Here is a 21761-nt window from a genome sequence, read left to right as displayed (position 1 = left end):
CTGGCAGGCCTCCCACACCCCATCCCCCTGACCCTATATCCCATGCTAACAAGTAAGAGTGATGCAACTTGTGATAACTGCATGTCTCCAGACAGCCTTCTCACTATAGCAGACAGTTTCCAAATGTACAGGCAAGTCTGCCAAGCCAATAAATTCCTCTTTGATGTCCCAAGATTGCTGCTGCCTCTGTTTGAGTATAGACACATTCCTTGCCATAAATCAGAAAAAGGAATTAAATATTCTTTCAGAAGGTTCATGGCACATCTGGCTCAGCACAAGCACAGGCTGAATGTTTAAGCCAAAGGAGGAGAGGGAAAGGGAGTTTGTTCAGTAGCAGATTAGGTTGGGCTGGCAGTGACTGTGCCTGCCACAGACAAGAGAAAAAGATCAAGTGCTCTACCCTTGTTCTGCACAAGTTTCCAAGCTAGTAACTCCACTTCTGTCTGCCTCTTTTTACTTGCTACTACTTCCATGTGCTTCGTACTCAGGAACTCTTTACAGTACTTCTGATCTCAGTCCAGCAAAGGATTTAAGCTCAGGTCTCACTTCTATCAAAATGCACTCCAAGAATCCAAGCAAGAGCTTGCATGCAAGAGAAACCCCCCAAGAGAGAATTAGGACTTCAGGGAGGGAGGGAGACAGAAACCTAAACTCCAGGTTGGTGGAGTCCAAGCTCTTGCAGGCAGGCTGTCCAGTCCCCAGGAACCCTTTCACTGCACCCCTGAATGTCTAACAGGCTTGGGGCTGCCAAGGCTAACAGTGAGCTTAAACTTCAGCATCAGCTCAGCGAGGCAGACTGCTCTTTCTGAAGGACAGGATACAACTGTCCGTAGAGTCCAACAGGAAATCAGGGCAGAATCAATAATTTTAGTGCTGCCTAATCCTGATACAAGAGTCTTCAAGTATGGGTAATGCACTAAGTGCACAAGTAATTTTGTTCACTGGGCTGCTCAGCTGTGTAAGAGCCTTGGGAAGGAGTTTTAGAGGGCTTTTTTCACATTGGTTTAATTTTAAATAAATACTGCAAGCAGACTATTTGGATCACAGCTAATGGAAAATATCATTCTATGAAACATATTGTCGGGGGGGGGGGGGGGGAGTGTCGGGAGTTTTAAAAACTGGAATCAACTCTTGCATGGGAGATGTTGGTTTTTTCCTGCAATACAAAAATTCCTCATCAGCACCAAAATTGGTACTTAAAAGATCTGAGGTGAGTCCATCAAATTTTGATTTATAAATTCAGTCTGGTATTCTACAAGCCAGCTGCATGCCTTGGGCTGAATTTATTGAAGTTTATGTATTAGAAATAAATCCTCCAGTTCCAGAAACACCACAAACAGAGAAACAGGTCAGTTTGCTCAAAGTACATTTTCAAGTCTCCTCAGGAGTTCACAGAAGAACTTGACATTTGGCAGGGACATACTTCTGTGGCCTCTGAAATGATTTCTGCAGATCTCCAAGGTCAACCAGGGAAGAATGACAGAGTTTAACAGAAAAACCACCACTTGCACACACAAACTTTTGATTCTTTTTCCCATTCCAGCCCTCACAACTGTTTACTCATAGCCCTCAGCTTTCTGCACATAGCATTCACCTAGGGGATTGCTCACACAATGCAAATAACTCACAACTTCAAATTACCCTTATTACCTGCCATTTTCTTTCAGAACGCTGTACTCTAGGCTAGGGCAGTAAGATTTTTGGTTTTGCTTTTTTCTCCAACTGAATTTTGGACTCCTTTCACGTGTACTGCTGAACGTGACTCCCAGTTACGAAGCAGTAAGTATAGTTCCTCTCATTTTACCATTAAAAGAACTCAGCAGAGTCATGAGCATCCACAAAGTACCCTGAATGTGTAAAGTGCCATGCTGATGTTATGAAATTATCAACTGATCTCAATAAATGCTAAACATCCATGCCCCCATAGATAGGGCAACAGATACAGGTGCTTAAACAACACTCAAGGAAGCAGATATTCAAGGAGCCGGCTGCAGGCAGCTACCTTTTGTTCCAACTCTGTATTTATATCCCCATGTGCAGAAGAGAGACAATGCAGTAAAACCTGTGGAGGATGTGTATACATCTTGTGCAGGATTAGGATGGTGCATTGCAAATACATCAAGAAGATGTCCCTTGGCGTGCAGGCAGTGCTACCTGCATCCTGTTTTGTAACTCCAAACATAATGTGCTGCCATTTCTACTAGCAGGCAGCTTAGTAAATTAAGGTAACTTACTATTTGCTTAGGGCTCTGTGGAGGTTTAAACTTGCTCATTGCTAAGCTGCCATTTACGGGCCTTGACAGCTGTAGAAGAAATTGTTTAATGAGACAGCAATATTCAGTTTAGATCGCTGCCATGTCTGTAAGGAATGCACCAGGAAATAAAAGCCTGCAGCCACATTCTGCAAAACAGGCAACTTTCAGATATAGATGAGAACAGAAATTCATGTGGTAAAAACTTGTTACTGCTGTCATTACAGTCTTTTGTGCCACTCTCCTATTCCTATTAGCCACAGACACAAATGAGGAATGTGTTTTGCTGTTGAAACGAAAAGGAGGAGTGACTCCTACAGCGATTCTCAAAAGTATGCCTGGAAATAATTTCCACTGCTAGGACTCTGTGTCTCAGAAAAACTGTACTTTTCTATCCTAGCTACAAAGTTTAGAACAAAAAGGGCCCAGGATTTACAGCAGCACTTGCCCATGGCAAACACTGTATGATTTGCTAATATCAATACTGGCAGAAGTTAAAACCAACAAGGTTGTGCTAAGTGTCGAGTAGGAATTGCTACAAGAGAGTAAGTCACAGACATGGCTCTGTGCCCTTCCCCTCCTTCTCACTCACACATCCCATCTCTGCTGGTCAGGTGCTCATACCATCCTCTTACATGGGCCTTCTGTTGTCCTAATGTATTAACACACCCACTGCAGCCCTTCCCTTGCAGGGTCACACAGGGACTCTCTCCCTTTCCTACCCACTGATCTTAATGAATCTTGCTGGAAGTTAATATCTTCATGGGCTCTGTGCTTTCATCAGTTTGGGTTGCAATTGGCCAGCACCCACAAAGCTCAGCAAGGTGGGCAGGAGACGTGCATACACCCACCAATCTCTACTGACTGGTCAAAGCATCGTTCCCTTAGGGGAGCGGATGTCAAGACAGGTCTTGGTAAAGTAAAAGCCTGTTCCCAGCACTGCCTATTTCTGGTGAGAGCACAATTAGCCCACAGAGGCACTTAGTGCTCAGTTCAATTACTGCACAAAGACTGCTTCTGGGGTGAGGGTGAGTCACAGAGACAAAGGGCTTAAAGAAAACAGACTGAAAAATCCTATCAAGCACCAATTTAAATTTAGAAAGTCTCTTGCCATTTTTATCCCATTTTGGTCCAGCAGTGCTCTGAAGGACTCTGGTTTTCAGGAGACACAGACTCAAAAGCATCCACAAAATAAATGGCGGTAATAACTTAATCCTGCTTTTGTGCAAGACAATTCTAACCATTTAGAGTTTAGCAAATGCTGGAAGGGTCCAGCAGATGCCTCAAGGGAAGAAAAATTGTTTGCTTTGGATATCTGATCCAAAGAAATCTCTGAAGGATGCAAGACACCCTTGCCCGGCCACCATCTCCTCCTGCCGGAACAAGTAGCAGTGATAATTTTCCACTGGTTGATGTGAAGCTGCAGAAACAAAAGCACAAAACAACAGGCTTGGCCCTTTCATACAACTGGGAACTAAGAAAGTTTAAAAAGCCCCAAAGACACCTTTCATTTTGTGAAACAAAAAGTTGTCAAGAGTGTGAATATTTCTACTCTGCCTTCCAACTCCTTTACTCATAGTATGTAATGTTAGAGAGCTCTTGGGAAAGAACAATAGGGGGATTTATGAAAAAAAACTTCAAATAATGCAGCAAAATGAAGCTGATCATTCAGTAACTCTCATTTCAAATCCAGGACATAAATAACTATGTTTATTTCACCTCTCTATCTAGTAGAGCAGTCTGGTCAGAAAATGGGCTTCATCTGGAGGGACGAGATGATAGTCAAGGGCAAATAGTCTACACAGAAGTTGGACAGTTAGTTGGGACAGTACTGATAACTTCTCCATGAAAAACCCACTCACAGAGAACCACACAGCTGCAGAGGCCACAATCTAAAGAACATGCATAAATGGTAAAAAAACCCCACAACCAAATAATTAAAGATCACGATCTAGAATTGAATTTTCCCTTCGCAAAGCCACTGGAGACTCTGAAGGCAATACTGCGACTCCAAAGCATAAGCTGGACAACCAAGAGATTCCAAGCTTGTTTTAGCATTACCCACCTTGCATGTGGGCAGACACACACAGATACACATGTGCTGCCTGGAAAGGTTGCAAAGAGTGTTAACGTGGCTTTAGAAGGTCTCTGAGACTACCAGTATTATTACTGAGTGAATATAGTGGGAAGAGGAAAACAGGAGTTCACAATACTGCACTCATCTTGCTTTTTCAAATATTTTTCATGCTTTGCAATGCAGCAGAGCTCACTGCTGCATATCTCTACTGCCACATATCTCTACAATAGATCATAGAGATTCTAGGCTCTACTTATCCCTCAGAGCCAACCACAACTACCAAAAATAGTCCTAAGGACATGTAACCTTGGATTATCACCTGGAGAATGTGTTCCTAGCATAGTGCATGATGCTGTCAAAGTCATAGGTCTCTCCTAGTGAGTTCACTTCCCCAGCTTCCATCTTTAAAAAGTTGTACTCTTGACCTGTGATGATGAACAAAAAGGAACAGAAGCAAATCACTTAAAGAGAGGATTAAAAAAAAAAAAAAGACTTTACCTCTGGGAGCCTGAAATGAAAGGGATATGCTCCTGTGTTCCAGCAATTCCAAGTGAAGGTCCAAAATGTCTAGTCATTCAGCTATTTTGACGCTTATTCTAGACAAGGACTAGCAATATTTCTTTTTCTCCATCCCAGCTCACAGACCACCAGGGTTTTCCACCCTGGTCTAGCAAGAAAGGTTTCTACCCACCCAAAAGCCAGGTGGAATAAGCTGAAGTGCAATTTTACCTTGCTGTATGTTCTCTCTGATGATCGTGACATGCTGGTCCCTGTCAGGCCGCGTGTGTTCATGCCAGAAACCTACCACATGACCCAGCTCATGAGCCACAATGCCAAACTTGTCACAGTTCTTTCCAATGGATATAGCCTGAGGGCCCCCTCCTCGACGACCCACGTATGAGCAACATCTGGAAAAGAAAACACACAAACCCGTGCAGCACATCAGTGAATTTAGGAAGTCTGAAACACGGGAACACAGGGTGGCATCTGGCAGGGTTCAGGACAGGCCAGCAGTTGCATACGCTATACTCACATACTTACACGTATGTATAAAGAAAACATAAAGAAAAGAGTGTATATCTGTAAAAATGCATATACACTCTTAAGTGTTATCCCGGGAAAAAGAATCCAGAAAAGTTTAGCACCTTCTGAGCAAATACTAAACAATCCTAGCTATCCTTACTGAAAGTGACCAACTGCATCTTTGTGATATATTCTCCAATGTAGCCATTGGTCAAAGCTATTTGTCACAGTTTGCAATACAGACAGCTGCAGGGAACGCGTGCATCACTTACCCACATGTTCTGTACGTGAACACAATGAAGCTCTCTTCGTCAGTTCTCTCCACAAATGTCACACAAGTGTGCTTCTCCCAGTGCCTCATTGCTTGCTTAAAGATAGCTCTTTGGGTTCCTGAAATAGAAATCAAGAAGAGCAAACAGTGAAGGCCTGGCTTTCAGGAAAATCTCTAATGGATTTCAGTCTGGATATGGGAACAGTCAACCCTTCCAACAGTTCCTTGTGCAACCACATGCCCACCCTACCTCAGGAGAGAGATTCCCAAGGACCCAAGTAATTTGTGGGAAAACTGCTCCAGAGATTTCCCACATGTTTTGAGACACACACCCCTGAGCAAACAGGGAGCAATATTTTCACTACTGACCAGTGAAATTTCCCCCGATCACATAGGGGATGACCCCGCCTGGCCAGATTCTCTCAGCCCTGGATGTGGTTGCCCTGCGCACTCTGGGAGAGGAGTGTGTATCCATCCCAGACTCATCTTCATATTCCTTCCTCTTCGGTCTCCTTGCAAGCGTTGTGTTCTGCTTGCTGTCTGCAAGACAGAGTGGCAACACCATTTAAATTCTCTTTAGTTCCACCAGTACCCTGGAGCTTCAGAAAAAAGATAAAAAGAAAAAGCAAGGTGTTAAACCAAACCAGAAGTGATAGCCAGATTCTCCAGTGATTTTTTTGGTACTTAGAGACAGTTAATCTGTAGAAAACTGACCCTTCTTGTCTTTGAGCCTCCATATGCATTTTGCCAAACCCGTTCTCCCATAAAGGCGTAAAAGGACATCCTTCCCTGTCTCTAGCCACTCACTCTCTGCAACAGCAACTTCTTAGATGGGGGCACAGTACTTAAACAAAGGGAACAGGAGGTAGGGATCAAACAAGCCCAGGCATCACTGTACATTCTCAACATGTCCTACTCACCCAGATCTGCAGAGATTTGTTCTATTAGGGCTGACTTCACAACAGCGACAACTACTCATTCGAGTTGGCTTTGGAAGAATGTGACAGACCTTTTACACTGAAACCTGTACTCAAAGTATTACTTTGGTTTCACATACCAGGTCTCGGTGGTTTGGAAATCTGCAAAGATCAGACAGTCTCTGCTGGAGGAGGGATGCTCAGGATGGAAAAGCTGAGGCACAAATCTCCATCCATGCTGATTCTCTTCATTGTAATGAAAAGGAGCAAAAATACAAAAGGGAAAGCAGAACACATTTCTTTTTATAAAGGTAGAGGAGCCCTGGCTGTGTGGTGCTCAGTACTCACCTTAAAACCTGCCAGAGGATTCACACAGGCTTCTAGGCAGACCCTGTACCTTGCCCTGCATCTGTGCTGCTGCAGCTCTGCTTACATAGTGGTTATGCCTACATGAGTTGCACCTTTAATGTGATGTAGGTCTGACCCAGAGAAAATATCCTCTACTCAAAGCTTCCTGGCTGTTCACCCCCTATTTGCTGTGCCATGGGCAACTCAAACCCTCAAAGCAGCCATAGTCCAACTGGGCTTTACTAACACGTGTAAGGACTGTGTAGACACACCACTTCTTAGAAGAGTTGCCTGTATTGCACAGCCAACGCATTAGCTGGAATAGGCAAAGGAATAACAGAGTACAGGGGTTGCTATGCCTTCACAGAGTGTTGGCCTAAAGGGTCACACCAAGGTGAATTTCCTTGTCACCTTGAGGAGCAGCACTGCTGATGGTGGCTCCCCAGTGCTGGTGGACCTCTCTGAAGCCCAAGAGGACAGATCTAAGATCCTGCTGTGGTCTTGTGATTCATATGTAAATCAGCGAGACCGGCTACAGCTTTGCCTCCAAAGTAAGGGACATGGGCTACTGGATTATGAGAAAGTACAAGTCCTGCTAAGACCTTCCTCTAATGACTAGAGGGCCTGCTGAGAGCCTCTTCTCCCATTCATCCCTCCAGCTGAAGCAGTGGTAAGCAAATCACTACTGTCAAGCCTGAGGGGATCAAAACAATGGGAAGGAAATTCAGACAGTGTAGGGAGGTGAAAAGAATGAACTTTAAACCCTCTCTCCTGCTTCACCAGGTCCAGCCCTTCCTGCTGAAGACCTTGCTCTGAGCTGCAGGACAAAGACGGGAATTTGCTTTTTGTTCCTCTTCCTCCTGAGCACCTCCCTGGCATGCCAGCTACACCTGGCATTTCAGAAGCTGCCCCATCCCTAAGCCAGCTGCTGGATCCTGGAAGGCAGATACTCTGAGGCTGGGGGTTCTCCCAGCAAAAAACCACCTTCCCCTTCTTTGCATACATCTGGTACTGCTGGTACCAGACACCAGCACAGGCACCGGCATTATGAGGGCTACAGTTAGAAGAAGAGAGAGGGTCTCAAGACAGAAGTAGTCTTGTCTTCCATTCACAAACTGCTCCTGGGGCTGCCCAAAATCTCAATGGATTTGTACTCAGACAGCTTCTGCTAGCAAAGCCAAGTGAGGAGTTATCTGCCCCGTGCTCTCCTGTGCCTGGTGCATCAGGAGCTCTGCACAAAGGACCCTGGGTTCACACTTCTGTATCATCAATGCTTCCATCCCTTGCCAGTAACATACCTTCTTGAGCAAATTTTCTGCAGCAGTCCTGCAACAGCTCTTGACTGCTCCAAATTCCTGCTAAAATTTTCAGCCTTTAACAACTTTAATTTGCAGTGGTTCCTGGAGAGGCCTGACATACCCTTCTAGCAGGAGCTGCTTGTGGATGGACATGAGTAGTTGTCTTTATATCACTTGGTTTGGTTATTTTTTTCTCTTTCATTCACTTATTAAACTGTCTTTATCTCAGCCAATGGGTTTTCTCACTTTTGCTTTTCCTGCTCTATCACCTATCCTGCTGGAGGAGGGGAATAGTGACTGGGTGCTTGGCTTCTGGCTGGGGTCAACCCACCACACTAAACAAGGCAAACCCACCCTTTCAGAGTCCACCAACAGCAACAAATGCAGATGCCTGAGTAGGGCTGTTCTTCCAGGCACAGAGGCACACACATGTACATAACAGGACAAAGTATGTTTTTACAGGGGGTAAAAAAGTAAATAAAAGATACCCAAAGGTCTGGGTGGGGTACCACATTACCCTTTTTAACTGCTTTGTTACTATGATCAGTTGAAGTGGCATTCTCACTTGACACAAGAGACTGTTCTCCCAGGCCTCCTGCAAAGGAAAAAAGAGCAGAGACATCTCTGGTGAGTTGGCTGGCAGAGCTCTGATGTGGAAAGGACAGCAGCTATCACTGATGCCATTTGGGGGTTTGCTGGCCACAGAAACTGTCTGCTTTCCCTGTACAGGGAGCCGGGATTAAATGCCTGATAAGGCTGTGCTCTTTTCCTGGATTTGTTCCTAGCCAGCAGTGACACCTTACAACTCATTACCATCCCATTCCTTAGTTTCTGCATATGCTGAATAGGCAGAAAGTCTCTTCTAGGGAAGGCTAATTTCATGGAGATTTACTGAGAACAGGAACTATACAAGGATGGTAGCAATAGTAATTACCACTATTAAATCTCAAATTAAAAAAGGTACACTGTCAAGGCAAATAATGACCTATGTTCATACAAGTACACTCTTATCAACTCAATACATCTGGCCTGAATTCATTTTAATCTGAAAATAAAAGTCCTTCTCTGTGATGTTAATACATACTGGCTACCAAAGCAGGAAGAACTGTGTTGTTAGTCCCTGGATATTTCTTGTCTTTCATCCAGCACCAAATACCCCTCTCTTTTGGAACAGCCCTGCCAGGCACACAGAGGTCCCCAGCTTGTCCATGGACATGGCTTTCTCCAGCTTAGTCACCAAAACAAAACTGGTTTGTCCCACTCTGAGTGCCTTCCTGCCTGGCTTTCCTATGTCCTCATGGAAAACCAACTCATGATGTCACTGTGATGCACAAGACACAAACAAGCTGGGGGAGGGATCTGACTGTTTAATGTCACAGCTATCGGGCACAGAAATCATAGCAGTTCCATGGTGCCTTTGTACCAGCACTGTGCCTAACCTTCTCTTTTCTTCCAGAGAGCACTGCTGCTTCCTCTCCCCACCAGTGAAATCACACTGCTAGGGAAGGGAGACAGGGTCCCCTGTCTATAGTCCCTACCAGTCTTTTACCACTAAGGTACTGCAGTACTTATCAATAGACCAGTACTTGATTTTAGTTTTTTTTGGATTTTATGATGTAAAAATAGGATCTTCCCTCAATACTGTACCCATTCTGCCACAGAAAAATATTTTAAATGTCACCCCCTTCCAGACACTGAGTAGAACAAATAAGAACTTGTTCATACTTCTGTTTCAAAGGAAACCTGGGCAGCAAGCCACTGAACAGCCACAGACCCAACATGGAAAACCAACTACAATCTCTTTGGCAGGGAAGCTCTCCATGGTGACTGTAGTAGGAAGGAAAACTCAAAAATGGTGCCTAGGGTGAGTGAGCACAACACATGAGACAGTAAGATGTATAACAGATAAATAAAACTGGCACTGACCACATTTCAGCCTTAAGAAGGTGGTGCTGATACGACCACTGTTATCTCTCTCCCTCCTTCCCTATCTTGGTATCGTGGGTCCTCTGAGCAGAACAGAGGCCGAATGAGCTGATCTCTGTAGAGGTATTAGCAAAAGCAAGTTTATGCAGCCTTGGTGGCAAAGTAAAGCACGAAGAGCATGATAAACCACCACATGCAGAAAGGAAGATACTGTTATAGTCATACAGCACTGCTGGATGTGGTGTGGACACTTCCAAGAGGGATGTCTCACTTTCAAGACAGCTGGACACATTCCAGGCACTGAACCAGTCTTGCTTTGCCAGCTAGAAAACTCTCCTTTGCTGTGGAACTGGCTTATTTCAAATCCTTCTCCAGCCACTCCAAGAGGTAAAAGGTACATGCCTGACACCTTGGAGAAGGACTGAAAGGATCAAATCTCCAACTATTATAACTAATCAGAATATCATGTAAGTGATGATGAAAGACAAAATGAGCCAGAATAAAATAAAATGCCCAGACTGTCAGCTGGCTATAGGTTAGGGCTTCCTGGTCCAAGAGACATAGTAAATCAGGGGATTGTCTCCCAAAGGAAGTGCCATAGTTTAACAGAGCTTGACTGGACAAAAGCCACTAGATGTGTGAACAGAAACAAGCCTGATTCAACAAGATGGATTGCTCTGAACTCTATCACTCCTTTCCAGCCTCAATGTCCCATCCTAAGATTTCCCTTTGTTTTCTTTCATGCCCAGACCTCGTCACTTCCTTAAGCCCAAGCTCAACAAAAGTTCCTCTTCTCAGTTAACTTTTACATCCCCAGGACTTCTCATCCCCCTAAGCCCCCCCGAAGTATGCTATTCTTCACACAATATCCCATTCCATTTAAAGGAAACCCCAACTAGCCATTCATCACCAGAATTATTAAGGCACACAGTCTTTGCTGAGGCAAAGGATAATTTTGTATTTCTAAATAAATGCAGCTTGCTTCCAGTCACAAACAGATTGCTTCTTAATTGAACTTGGGAGGTGAATTATATGGTGAATTAGGGAAAAAGAACAACTCTGTATTTAGTGAATTGTTCTCCTAAGAAGGAGCTGTATGGGATTGAATTGCAAATGATGGCACCAAACCCTAGAGCCGGGCCCCTCTCCTGTGCCCGAGCTGCTGACCTCTGCCGTGCCGCAGTGCCATTTGCGCACACTGCTTTTCCAAGCTGGGAGCACATTCTTTCCCAGAGATCAGTGCAGGCCTTGGTTTCTTATGCAAAGAAGAAGTTTGAATAAACTAGTGTGACTAATGAAATCTACAACATCTTTGCATATTTTGTCTTATTGTAGCTGATGAAAAGGGAGAGCACTACACAAAGGCCAGATATGGGTGTGCAGATATACCGGATATTTTCAAACATTACTAATCTCACTCATAGACACAGGGAGCACCCACAGCCTTCTCTCCCATATGGGTGTTTTGGAATCAAACATGAGAAGTTTGGAAGATCCTGTTCTGATTCACTTAAGCTTTTAGATGTTTCCTATCATCATGATGCCTAAACATATTCTAAAGTGACTTGACAGACATTTAGCCCTATTCTGACATTTTCCAAGAGTGCAGGATCCTAGAAAAACAAAGATAAGTAACTGATATGCCATAATCAATAAATAAGGAAGCCAAGAAATGCACCTTGTATCTGGAAGCAGCTGCATATAGGTTGCAGGCAATGTGCAGATCCTGTTGCCCCTTTAACACATTCCTGAAGTTGTACCTCTCTGTTGGACTACTCTGTCACATCCAAGAGCAGAGCATATTCCAGTGTTACTGCTCCAGAGCATGAAATGCCCATGCATGTACTGAAGCCCATTATCATTGGAAACACTGAAGAGGAGAAGGGAGATGTTCGGTTTGACACTGTGCTCTGTGGAAAGCCAACAAAAGCAGGCTTGGTCTACCACTTACAGCAATCCACAATGAGATGAGCAAAATAGGATTGACCTTTCTGTTTTAATGGATATCCAGCAGTTAACAAGCCCCCCAGGATGACTTTCATCCTTAGTACTTCCCACGGGCTGCTGTGCTAGGCTAGCCCTCACCTTTCTTCAGCCTGACTGTCTGCTTCTCCCACTACCAGGGACGATACAGAATTTGGTAGGTCAGGCCTCCATGCGGAGAGTTGTACTAGATCTCCTAAGCTCTTTTAACCCCCACATTTTTGCGATTTAATCCTTGTCCTGCTTAACAGCTACAACCCCAGTAGGACACTGCTTGACTCCTTAACTAGATAACTTAGTTTCTATACATGACCTGGCAGAGACACACAGGAGATTCTCTGCCCAGGCTGGGAATATTTTATCTTCTACCTACAGTGCACTTGTACAACAACTTGTTTTTTGGTTTCTCACAGACCAGCACTGCCAGGGAGCTTGGCTGACTGAAAGAAAAGTCCAGTAGCTTAAATGCACCACAAATCTGAGATAAATCCACCATGCCTGCAACCATAGCTGAAGAACAGGTGCTTTTCAAAAAAAAAAAAAGTTGTTTTCAGGAACTAGAGAGGCAGCCTGAGGTGGTAAATAAGGGCCCAGTGAAGCAGAAATCAGCAGGCTGGGGCATTGTTGGGAAGAAAGCAGTTTATCCCACTCTTCCAGGAGAGGAAAATAAAAATCCAATTTTGTTAAAAAAAGTACAAGTTGTTCAGCTGAAACCAAAATAAAGGACAACATATTAAGAGAGGCAGAGTGCATAAAGCATGCCATCAAAACTGTACTGTTTGCAGTTCCCTTGTACCTCACTAGCATAGGGCAGAAGATGTGCAACCTGAGGAAAGAGCAGAAAGCAGACTCCATTCAGTATCCACACTTCCTACAAGAGAGGGTGAGACTTGGAGAGTTAGTAATATATCAGACTCAAAAATCTGTCTTCTACAAGATGGAACTTAGGGTTGAAGGTATTTATTGCTGTGCATTTTCTGCCTTTTTTTTTAAGCCCAGGTAGTCTGAACTACCAAAGAGGGGCAATCAGATCCCTTGCTAACTAAAGCTTCTGTGCTTGCTTCCACTTGCTTATGGACCATGAGGGGCTTCTTGTCTGAAAAAAGAAGAGGAAAGCCAGGCAAAGCATCCAAGAAGCTCAGTGGTGAATTAGGATGCACGTAGTGGGCCTAGAAATACCTACCACCCTCCTGTTGACTCCCTCTAAGGTTGAGAAGCAGCTGACTTCTAAAATATTTTAGCACCACCTGTCTTGTAGCTTTTATCTGAAAACACTACTCTGGGGCAAGATGAGTTACTCAATCAAAAGCAAGAAAAAACATCAGTCTATCCTGAGATATATCAAGTTTCATTTTCAAATGATGCCTATCTAGAATTTGAGTCTAAAACCCTGCTAACTGACAACAGGAATTGTAGTTGTCTGAACAACTGCAGTGTGAGAACATAGAATACTCTTACATGGGAAGTTGGATGGGATGAAGCTTCCTCTTTTTCCCAAATTGTAAAATTTCACATTAAAATCAAAACCGCTTTCAGAACAGGTCCAAGCCATGACAAGTTTTCCTCTCCAGACCAGAAAAGAATCTCTTCATATTCATTGAGTTTTCCCTTCCCTTTCCCTGGTTGCTGTCCACACAGGGAAAGGGGTCCACAGCTGAACTTTGAAGGTAGCTACCACCCATACGTTCATCACCTTTGTTGAGTACAAAGGAGTCCACAGTGAGCACTGGGACTTTGCCAGATTTTCCCATTTTTCTTATTTAACAGAGAATAACTTGGCTGTGCACATAATTATTTGCTCTCAGGTGGATTGAACCACACCAAGACTTTTTCTAATATATCTTATTGTGGACAAAAGGCCATTTCAGAGCTGGGAGACAACCCAGTGATAAAAAAATACATTTTAAAAATTGGTAACCATTTCGCCTCCCCTACCTAAGCCTTAGAACACCCTGCTTTCATAGTCTCATTCAATATATATGTTAGTCACAAGCCACAGCTTAGAGACTGGATTTCGAACAGAGACTGCAATGCAGCATCAACAAAACAAAGTAGTGCAGGTAACATTAAACACTCATCACTGTTCAGAGTTTCAGTGATGACCACCAGAAAAGCTTCTGGAAGAACACGATAAGTCAAAGGATGTTACATACAGCTTTTTAACTTCTTCATTAACCAGTGGTCAAAAACTGTTTAGCATAGAAAAAACTTTATTGCACTGGATTTTTCTAACCACAGAAAAAGTGATGATTTTATTAAAACAAGTTCTTCTGGGAAAATGCATTCAGAATGCAGAACAGATGTTTCCCAGAGCTGGTGGAGAGCCTATAGCAAAAACCTTTCATAAACCCCCGGGCCCTGGAGATCTGAGCAAATGATTTGAGATATATCCTTCAGCATTTCCTGTCAGTGGAATAGCTGAAGTTCCCTCAATTTACTTAAAGAAAAATAAATTAAAGAAGGGAAGAATTCTGAACCCCAAATTCCCTGCAGGAATCTGTTTTTCATATTCAGAGTAAGCTGACTGGTTGCAATAACTCAGGAGAGTCCCAAGGTCCAGAGGCTTGACAGGCAGATGTGTCATCTCCACATCAGCTGCAAATGCTTGTACAGGGAAGGACACTGGCCTCCCCGGGAAGTTCATGAGAAGAGGAAGGTGAACACAGCTAAGCAAATGCAGGGCTGCCACAGACATGAGCTGTAAAGCACTCAATGGACCAGGCCCTTCTGCTGGCCAGGCGTGTTTGGAGTGGCACAGCAGGCAGAGCAGAAGTGCAGGAAGCACCACTTCCCAACATGCTGTGTTTTCTCTGAGCACTCCCTGCTCTTCTGGAAGTGGCAGCATCGCTTTTATACTGTGATGCATCTTGTTTTTAAAGAAGGCATTCCAAGAAAGGGGACAACCTCTCCACCAACCTTTCAACTGAGAGTTAATGCTTAAGGAGAGCAATGCTCTCGAGACAAGAAAGGACTGAGAAGACCAAAAGGGGCCTTTTCCTCTGGGCTGTAACAATCACCTCTGCTCCCTAGGGTAAAAAGACAGATAAATGAGAGATAAAAGAAATAAAAAAAGTTACCCACAACCTGTGTCATCTCAGTGATTTCTTCTGTGAGAAAGAGTCCTTCAAGTACAGCACTTTTACTGAGGCAAGGGAAAATCAAAAGCTAAACTGAGCACACAAGTACTTTGGCCACGTGCATGTCTCTACTGTTTGGCCAGGTCCCCACACACAGTGTAAGACTTTTCCCCTCCCAGCATATCAAACGAGTAATGCATAGCACCAACTATCCCCAGCCCCTTGCACTTGACTTCTTGTCAATCTAATGGATTGAGATCTATTCCTAAGAGGTGTCTGCTTCACCACTACATTCCTCTCAATTCACTATAATCATCTCCCCCTCCTTGTCTCTCTTTTGAAAAGAAAGAAAACAAGTGAACTTGCAGGCAATAAGGAAACTGTAAGAGCTGGCTTAGGTTTGCCCATTACATCCTAGCAGGCAGTACCAACCTCCTGGCCCCCCTCAGCTGACATCCCTTTCCTTCTGACCTGCACAGTCTAATTGCTTCAGCCTCAGCCCACCCCGGGCCCCTCTGGACAGAGCCATGCACTGCTCCGGGTGCTGCCTCACTGCAGCCCCTGCCCCACTCCAGCTGTGGGCAACCAGGGAGAGCCCAGGGCTCTGTGCAGCCCAGCCAGATCGCTTCTCCCATTCAGCCTTCCTAATCCTCTTGTTTTTCCCCTACCTTGTTTATACTGGATAAAAACTAACTCAAAATGAAAACACCACACTGGAAGCTAAATTACGTTTGAATGCAATTAAAACTCCTTCCATGGAGAGTGTGTTGTGCCAGAATCGAGACCTTTCTTCCAGTTCGCTTTCTGCCTAGATGTTCAGACACTCACAGTCCTGGAGCTTCTTGGAGAATTTTTGGTGCCTTCTTACACCCCAGGAGCCTGCACCAGGTTTAACAGGCAGTTGAGCAGCCTAAGTAGATATAGCTGAGATATCCCATCTGCTTGGTTACCTATCAGCTCCATCATAGCTCATTTAAAAGGGCACCTGAAAACAACTGCCAAATTAGGGAAGCTGAGGCATGCGCCAGCACTGAGACAGGACAAGTGGGACTTGAAAAGCTTTGGAAGCACAAGCCAAATGTGGCCACTGCTAGGTAATCTTGGGCCATAACCTTCCCCAAGGTCCCGACTGCTTGATGAAACAGATGCCCGAATCATTTGCTGCCATTAAAAGAGCCCAGGGGAGCTGGGAAGTAAGTGGTAGAGGCACTTTCCTCACTGCAGTGAGCTGCCCCCTGACAGCTGCTGGCAGAGGCACTGCCCTGTCCATCCCAGGGACAGCTGCAGTCCGTGGGGCACTCAGGTCTCAAACCCACTCTACCATAAACTGACTCCAAGATTCAGCAACACCAACAACTGAAGAAAAAGATTGGCTAATCCCCTCCCTAACAGAGCCTGATGCATCTCACACTCCCTTTTCCTCTCTAGGAAGTGGAACAGCAAGATAATTTGAATATTTCCTTTTGCTTCTGATCTTTGCCCTGGAGAAACTTGTTACCCATTCCCCGGGGCTGTCCAAGTCACCATCTGGCCTCAGAACGACAACAGCAAACACAGTCCAGTGTTCCAACCTAAAACTAATTTGCTTTCTTTCCCCTCTTGACAGCTGAATAAATACTTTGTCCTCACCATTTGAAAAGGGGAGCCGCAGCAAAGGGTTTTTGTCCACTGCAGCTACAAGCATCAGCCTTCTCTCCAAATTAGGCCTGAACAAGCAGGCTCAAAGTGAACACATTTATTTCACAAATGTAACCCCTTTCTGTTCAGAATCAACCTCGAGTAGTTTACAGCTTCTAATTTATTTGTTGTTTGCTATTATCCATCAAGCCATTTTGGCAACCAGTTGCTTCTTGGAACTTCCAGTCATTTTTCTGACTGGAGTAAGCTACTTTTATTTTGTGGGCACAGCAACATTCCTGCTTGAAAGGAGAGAGCCTGAGGATCAAGGCATCCCAGCCAGTCTTGCCGAGTGACCCTCCTGCAATGACTGCTCTCAGAACTTATTAGATCCTACTCTTTCACTGACCATTTCTGCCTCCAAAGTCATATGCCTAAAACACTCTCAGAAATGACAAGACAGCTTATGCAGTTGAGGCAAATTCTATTTTTCATTTGAGAAAATATTCAAGGAAATTAGGCATTTGCCCAGCTCTGAAGCAAATGCATGATTTAGTCAATTCCACAGTTATTGGCTAAGTACTGTCAAATTTTACAATTAGGGTAATGGATTAAACTTTCAGTGTAATTTCCATATGGATAAACTGATCTCCTCAAGTACATTTGCCCATGTGTTCCCTGCATCACAGTTAATTAATATAAAGCTGTTTAATAACCTCCACTTAAACACAAAAGACCATTCAGACTCTTCTGGCATCAGTAAAAGGAACAGCCTCCAAGTGTGTTACACCAGCTGTATACAAGAGCGAAAGAAAATTTAATTAAGAGCGATCAAGAGCACGACAGTTGCAAACAGAAATCAGATGTTATAAACGCTACATGGTGACTACCCCAGCTCCTGAAAGAGTTAATAATGCCATCCAGCACCACCTTCCAGGTGGTTGAGATATGACTAAAAGACAACTTTGGGGATGGGGAAAGTGGTGCGGCTAGAAGCCAAACCCAGGTAAAGTCAGACAGGGAGCAGCGGGGATTCGGCATCATCTGTGCAGGAACACTGCTGCAGCTATGCCCAAAGCTGATGGTGGCACCACATTGAATAGGAAAAAACTATAGACACAGACTGTTTGGAAGCAGCTTCAACCATGGCATCAACAGATATTGTTTCTGCAGTTGTCTTTGGGTGATTAAAGAATGTTAATTGCTCATTAATAAAATCCATGCTGTTTAATTTCTGAAGTGCAGCATTTGACAAGAGTGATGCTGAGTTACTTGCCTTCCTGGCTGATATTTGAAAGAACCATATGAATTGGACTTGCACGATAAACACAACTAAAGTTTCCACTAAGGAGGAGTAAGTCACAGAGTTTGAAATAGGTGGGGATTTTTGTTACAATGGAAAAAGCTTTATTGCTTGGATGGATTAATTTGAGCAATATTACAGAGCTCATAAAACCATTTTAAAAACCCTATGTAAGGCTGAACGTTGACTGCACAGCAGAAATCAAACCACTTATTTTGACAGGTGGAAGGCCACCATCCAGAAAACTTGATTTCAGGGAACAGTGAATTTACAAAACAAACTTTGTGGTGCCTGTGACCAGCTTTCATAGGGAACTTAGGCAAGAGGAAAAAGAACATCTTACTCCATGGGGAATGCAGAGCAAGTAGTAGGGCTGTGTCATTCAGGTTGTGCTCTGCCCATTCAGGTGTATTTAGCACTTATCGCTTGGGACTGTCTTTACCCTGACCTGAAGGACCTTTATCACAAGCAAAGGGGAAAAAGGAGATAGACTTCAGCTCCCTGCTTGTCACAAGCCAAGTCTGGAACACCACAGCCAACTGTGTGAAGGAATACTGCAAGGAGGTCTGTCCTTTGCACATACACGTCCCACACTTTGGCATCTTGACTTGATCATCTTCTCTCCTCTCCTACTGTCAGGCACCAGACTGGCAGAGTCTATTCCTACGACTAGCAAAATTGCATCCCTAAGATCAGCAATTAGAGAGAAAAATCCTTCTCAATATTTTCCAGAAAGGACTTCAAGCTGTCACTCAGGAATCCAAAAAGAAAAGCATTTGGAGTGAAAACATCAGACCTAAAGATTAGCATTTTCTAGCGGGAGAGTCTTAACTACAGGGAGAATTAGAAGGTTCATCAGCCCAGGGTCATGGGACTTCTAGGCAGTTATCTTTATGCTGGAGAAAATCAGGCAGGTCTGAAAAGGTTGCAAATAGGATTGTAAGACTCTGGGCTGGGATTAAAAAAGCACAGTATCTGCTTTTCTGCAAAGAGAAGATTAATGCAGAAGGCTTTCATTGCACAGAAATGTTCATTTGGGACAGAGAGTAACCCAGAAAAGCAGTGTGAACAAGAGCACTCTCAGCCCTAAAGGACTTACTCAGTTCTTCCAAAGGGGAGCTCCTGCCTTGCCTTAGCAAACTGCAGAACTGTGGGAAATTCATTTCATGGTTGTCTGCTCTAGTAAAACCCCTGATTGAATGGACTCAAAAAGGTAAACGTTTGGGCTAGTCATAGGAAAATCATTTGGTTCAGCAACCAAACCTCAGCATCAGGCCAGGCATTAGGCACCTACCTTTCCACTCTTGAGGCTCCTCTTCCTGTTAAGAAGTTGCATGGATTGCAAAGAGACATCCCTAGAGTGCACATCACATGTTGTGGAAAACTGAAAGGAAGCATGGAAACAGATGGACAGAGCCCTCAGACAGGTCTGTTGGAACAAAGATGTTCCTCTACCCACACAGGAGGAAGCAACCTTCACTTAAGATTTCCCAGTGGAAGAGTAGACCTCTGCAGGGAGTTCACAGATGTGGGTTATGTTACCTCACATACATAGTTATTTGTGTTGCTCCTGGCCAATTACAGCCAATATAGCTCAGATTAAGTTAGCACAATCCATAGATTTGCTCTAAGTCTAAATGAATTAAAGGTTGGGCCCCAAGCAGCCCTAAATTCTATGATTCTAAAATTCTGCAAAACCCACTAATGCTGAAGTCCACCCCTTCCACCCTGAACCAACTGCCGCTACAGTAGAGCACCGAATATGAGTTACAAGGGGAAAGACAGCTGAGTTTGGCATGCAAGTGCCAAGCCAGCTGAATTTAAGAGTCTCACCTTCGAATCCATAAATCAGATCTTCCCTGGAATCTCAGTCAGTCATGGTCTAAAATCCCTGGATTTTGCACTCTTCTAAAAGTGCATTTTGCACTACATTAAATTTCATTAGAAACTCTTCAGTAGCATCAAAGAGGACTCAAATGAAATGTGCAACACTACTACTGGCCACAGCCCCTACATTGAGCAACTGCTCACTAAGTGAAACAGCAGAAGCCCTGCTTGTGACTGCCACTACCACCTTAACTATTCCACTAAAGAAGTCTTACTCTCCACCAAAGCTAAGCAGCACAACTCTTAGCAGGAGCGCTGCACTCCAGCCACCTGTCCTGCAAGTAATCCCAGCTTACATGGGAATCAACGCCTTGCCTCAATAATGCAACCAGAGTCAGTGATCTTAGGCATCTTAAAGCAAGCAAAAGCAAAGCATCCTGTTGCAGAAGGGCCCTTGTACAGGTGTGGTGAAGCAGCAGAGTAGCTGCCCACATTTTCACAGCACACTCAAGAACAGCAGAGCTGTTGCAAACAAAGCAACTCCTGTTCTTATTAGGACAAGGTTTAATGCAGAACTCTGGTCGGTCTCATTTGCCAGAGAATTATTTGCATGAATTTGCTGTCAGAGCCTCCAGTCTCCCGATTTCAGTAAAAAGCCTGCATTCAAATATATTCCACTCCTGGCTGCACTGTTATCTGAATTATTACTCTAGTTAGCAGAGATGCTCTGTAAATCTCTTCTGACAGTCATTTGTGGCAGTGTGAAAGCCTCATCAAGGCCTTCAAGCCATAAGCCTAAAAACCTTTCAGGATGAGAAGTAAAGAAAACCTGTTTTGACTGTTCTTGAAAAGCATTCTTGGCGGCAGTGGCATGCAGAGTCAGCTCCTCAGCAGCAAGCCCAGCACAGCATGGCATCAGTGAGGGCAGCCAGACTCCCCTGGCTTCTGATCTGCTGCTGCCAAACCCTGAAGAGACAAATTTGCCTTTCTCACTCACAGAGGTGCCTTTCAGGACTATAAACTGTGTCTGTAATACAAAAATCAGAAAAAGAGGTAATATATCAGAAAAGTCCTCTTAGTCCCTAAAATGCCCGTAAAGACTTAAATTAAGCCAGTAAGTATTAAACAGGCACATACTTCCCACAGGCATGGCAAGAAATAAGGTCTTCTTCTGTGGCTAATGCTTCAGCAGATAATCAACATGCACCAGTGGACTCATTTGGGTCCAAAAGAGAGGTGACATTGTGCAGTTTTCCACCCCGCCTGTGGATCCCCTTTTTTCCCATTGCAGTAGAGGAGTCCTCAAAGCTTTCAGTCAAGTTTCTTCTAAACTAAAATTATATTGTAAAAGCCAATATTTTCACTGAGGTTTTAGAAAAAAAAACTATAAGAAACTTTTCAAAACTGAAAGCTTTTTGAAAAACCTTTTATCAAAGTGATTAGGAGTTGGTGATGCACGGGCTTGCTGAGATAGCACTCACTGGCAGATCTCCAGGTACCAGATTCATTTCATTATGTTTTGAACCATCACTGTTTCTCCATGGGGCCAAATCCTAAAGGTATCTATTTCAACACCACTGCATGAGAACACCTGATTTTCATAGTAAACATAACATCTAAACTTAATCCCACAGAAACAGAGATAGGGAGGCAGCATAAAGGTTTTAAATGCAAAGTAAGACTTTCATTTTAACAATGTTCCTCACTGTTTCTCCCTTCTTCTAGCTGCAGAACATTTTTAAGGGGGGAGGAGAAATTCCCTGTTTGGCAGATTTTATATGGCATGACAGATGGTAATAACAGGATGAGCAAGTGAATTGGAGGGGATACTTTGGTCTGCAG

The 21761-nt window shown here is 44.0% G+C and overlaps 1 protein-coding gene across 5 annotated transcripts in view; it reads right to left on the bottom strand.

The window, feature by feature from the left end:
- Positions 1-21761, bottom strand: part of TLL2 (tolloid like 2) — a 90853-nt gene that overhangs the window by 30990 nt on the left and 38102 nt on the right. For 3 of the 5 annotated variants that reach the window (XM_027700162.1, XM_027700163.1, XM_027700164.1), the window contains 5 exons: positions 8704-8781; positions 5993-6163; positions 5625-5742; positions 5059-5237; positions 4649-4754 (listed from right to left, as the gene is read on the bottom strand). In XM_027700162.1, the coding sequence (XP_027555963.1) occupies positions 4649-4754; positions 5059-5237; positions 5625-5742; positions 5993-6163; positions 8704-8781 (652 nt within the window). The other 2 variants (XM_027700165.1, XM_027700166.1) reach the window with 2 other exon arrangements.

This window comes from Neopelma chrysocephalum, unplaced genomic scaffold (assembly GCF_003984885.1).
Source record: "Neopelma chrysocephalum unplaced genomic scaffold, ASM398488v2 Primary Assembly neopelma1_143, whole genome shotgun sequence".
Classification (NCBI taxonomy): domain Eukaryota; kingdom Metazoa; phylum Chordata; class Aves; order Passeriformes; family Pipridae; genus Neopelma; species Neopelma chrysocephalum.
The sequence above is the reverse complement of the archived record's forward strand: the minus strand, read 5'-3'. Positions and strand labels throughout refer to the sequence as shown.